At 41.2% G+C, this 3,373-nt stretch overlaps 1 protein-coding gene across 1 annotated transcript; it reads right to left on the bottom strand.

Moving 5' to 3' along the window:
• Window positions 1–1,897: 1,897 nt before the first annotated feature.
• Window positions 1,898–3,107, bottom strand: LOC118324125 (pancreatic progenitor cell differentiation and proliferation factor B-like; the record flags this gene model as incomplete). Its single annotated transcript, XM_035656281.1, has 2 exons — window positions 1,898–2,373; window positions 2,953–3,107. Coding segments are annotated over 2 exons (270 nt in total), but the record flags the coding sequence as incomplete, so codon positions are not given.
• Window positions 3,108–3,373: the final 266 nt, after the last annotated feature.

Below are 3,373 nucleotides of genomic sequence, written 5' to 3' on the forward strand. Positions count from 1 at the left end.
AACATTTCAACAACACTAGAAGTTGTTTGAATGGGCTGCTGATATGTGGTCATTGCCCCATTAAAGCACCTCCAACCAGTGCAGGTAAAGAACTATAAAGTCACATTATTTACACATTATTCAAAAGTGAATTATGAGATGTTATGTTACATAAGAAGCACATGACCATCAGCACAAGAGCCTAACAGATGCAGCAGTAGAAAAGACGGGTTGTCAGGGGTTGCTCGTCTGAATAGAAAATGTCAAGGTTACTGCCGACCTTGGATGTTACAAACACTGAGAGATATTACAAATAAATGTATTATGGGGAGTGTGTTTTCCACCACAAAGCCATAAACACAGTGTTACAGTATCACTCTAAAAAGCAACAAACCAAAACACCTGATAGGAAACACACAAACACGAGCCACAAGGGATCATAATGATAACGATGAGGCCCAATGACGAACTGAAACTTGGCTCAACCAGCACAAGAAATAAACTCAATTAAAGCCAAACGCTGCAGATAGATGGAAAGTAGGCCTGCAGTTGCCAAAACAACAACCACAAGCAGGATACAGCCAGCGGCACTGACAGGCAGCCGAAACCTACTGGTAACACCGAGCAGAGCCAGCCAAGACATCCACAAAACAACACACACACACACACACACACACACAGAGGGTGGAGACTTCTCATCAAAGGTGTGTTTGATATATTGTGCAGGGCGGGAATGGGGTGTGTCACTGAGTACTGTCTACAAAATTATAATTATAATTCTTAACATAGAGAAACAACCGCCAATTTCCAAACCAACCGCCAAAAATGGGCGATAAGTACTGATAATTGGTTATTAAGAGTCCAAACTGTTGAGCTGTTTCTGCTTTTTAGACACTTTTTATGCACTCTGGAGTCAGGGAGGATGAGGAGGAAGAGGAGGGACATCATGCTGGGAGGAATTTAATCAAAACCTGTGACACAGAAAGCAGGTTCATTCTTACATTATCAACATTCAGGCATTATATATCCTAAAGAAAGGATTCTTCCAGGTTTTATATGTTGTTTTCCTTCATGTGTATTAGAGCTTTGATTCTGGGCTGGGGTCGGGTCGGAGTTAGATTTTTAAAACAATACATAATTTATATTTTATTAATGATGCATGCAGCTGTAATTCATATCCGAATGTTATTTATTAGTTTTGATAATAATTTGCACTTAATGTAATAAAATATTTAAATTATTAATTTATTTTAAGCAGAAATTTGGGTTGGGCTCTTGAAACTGATACACTGACAACTTAATTACATTTGTATGTTAACAAAGGTCCTGTAGATATTTAATGTTTCTGAAATAAAGTTCACTGCCAAAGTGAAATCTGCTACTTTTGTAAGGGAAAACATCTAAAACTGATTTCTTTCTTTCAAATTTGATTCAAACTTAACTTCAGGAGCAAAAACCAGAAGTAGGAACCCTCTGGAGTTGAACCCAGTCTGTGCAGGATGTGTGTTTTTAAACCACGGGGACTGCAGGACTCAGATGTGTTACAGTGTTTAGACACTGAGCCAACACTCCGGGTTCACCGGGAGCAGCAGTTGGAGGACGTGACGTGCTGCTCTCTCAGTGTTTACTTTGCTCCTGGAATAGCCCTGTACGAAACCAGTGAACCACTTCCTGGCAAACAGACTCTTTCACCTTCCGGTCCTTATAGGGGCTATTTCAACCAACAGCTACTGCTACATTAAACTTCTAAACACTTTAAGCAGTAAACCCACAGAGATACTTTGTACTGGAAGCACATATTGAATTCAAACTAAACTTCTATTGTAATATCTCTCTTCCTTTTACTGGTGAATGTATGCTGAAGGAATATTATTGCTTTAAATGTGTGTAAGAAGAATAAAAGACCCAACACAGAACATTTAGGCTGCAAGAGTCTACTTTATTGCATTTGCAATCACAGGGTGACAAAAGTGAAAAATGTTCAACAAAGGCATGTGGAGGTGTATGCACCACAGTATTACAAACACAGAACAGTACAAATGTTAAAAAAAACAAAGGAGCTTATCAGTTGCATCATCGTCTTGTTTTTTTTTGGTTGTTTTTTTTTATTCATTTTTTTTTCTTTGTTGTCAATAAAAAAAATAAAAAAAAACACAAGGTTACCAAAACATAAACAGGTAAGGCAGCCTACACTACGATGAATAATATTAAAAAAAACTAATAAGGTTGTAAACGGGACATCCTCCCGTCACCTAGCGTTGGTCAGAGAGGCCGCGGGATCAGGAGGAGGTGGGGGTTCCTGCTTCGCTGCTCTCGCTCACCTGCCGTTGCATCACCATCTCCCTCGCAACGCAGGTGATCTGACCGTTCGTCACCGCGCCCGGGACCCCCGCCCTGAGGGAGAGAGAGAGAGAGAGAGAGAGAGACTGAAAACCCACTCCTGATAGTGTACAACAGGAAAAGGGAGCGTCTGCGTGTCGAACCAGTGAGAGTTACACAGCGACAAGTCGTAACAAAGCAAACACGCAGTCATGACAGAGTTAATTGTCTACACCACTCGTGTGTTAAGAGTCCTGGATCTCCTCCAAAAGCATTTCCTCTATAGATGATTATAAAAGAAACATCTGGACTTTACATTGTTACTCCTTCTATTGTGTAATCCATGAGTCTGGTTTTATATTTGTAAAACTTCCCCACAGCCTCTTGTTTGCATAAACCTAGAAAACGTTGTTCCTATAATACATCATGTTCTACACTCGACACATTGTTCAACAAAATGTACAAAACTGGCCTGGACTCGTCTGAAAACACTAGTAAAACACTAAAGTAGGGGAATGCAGCTCATATCGGCCAGTGGATTCTCAGACACATAAAGGATTACGATGAGGAATAAAATAATGAAGATACAGTGTCAGAGTTAGGGCATGTGTCAGCAGTGTGTGTGTGTGTGTGTGTGTGAGAGCTGATACTTACTTCTGCTGTGCCTCCTCAGTCAGTGGGGTCATCCCTGGCTGCTTCCCAAAGAAGAAACTGGACCACCAGTGGCCAGAGTCCTGCTTGGGGAGTCCTGTGGAGGCACATAAAGGAGGTGTAAAGGCTCTGAGTCTACACAGAGAACCAGCAGCTGCCCGTCAACATGAGTCAGACCAGTTTAACACGCCAGTACAGTGTTGGTGATCAGATTAGAGGTACTTTGTTCTTCCCTGTACAGCTGCCAGAATTACATCCATTCTAGGCTAAGCTAAATATAAATCACAATCATTGCTGACTCGGTTCTAACGCCACAGTTCTGTTCCCTGTGGTTTGCCATCATTTAACCATCAATGTTGTGATATTCAACAATAACAGCAGTAATGAAAGGCGTGTGCGCTCCACAGTCTATGAATGAACCCCC

This window comes from Morone saxatilis, unplaced genomic scaffold (assembly GCF_004916995.1).
Source record: "Morone saxatilis isolate NCDOM2014 unplaced genomic scaffold, NCSU_SB_2.0 Contig15, whole genome shotgun sequence".
NCBI lineage: Eukaryota > Metazoa > Chordata > Actinopteri > Moronidae > Morone > Morone saxatilis.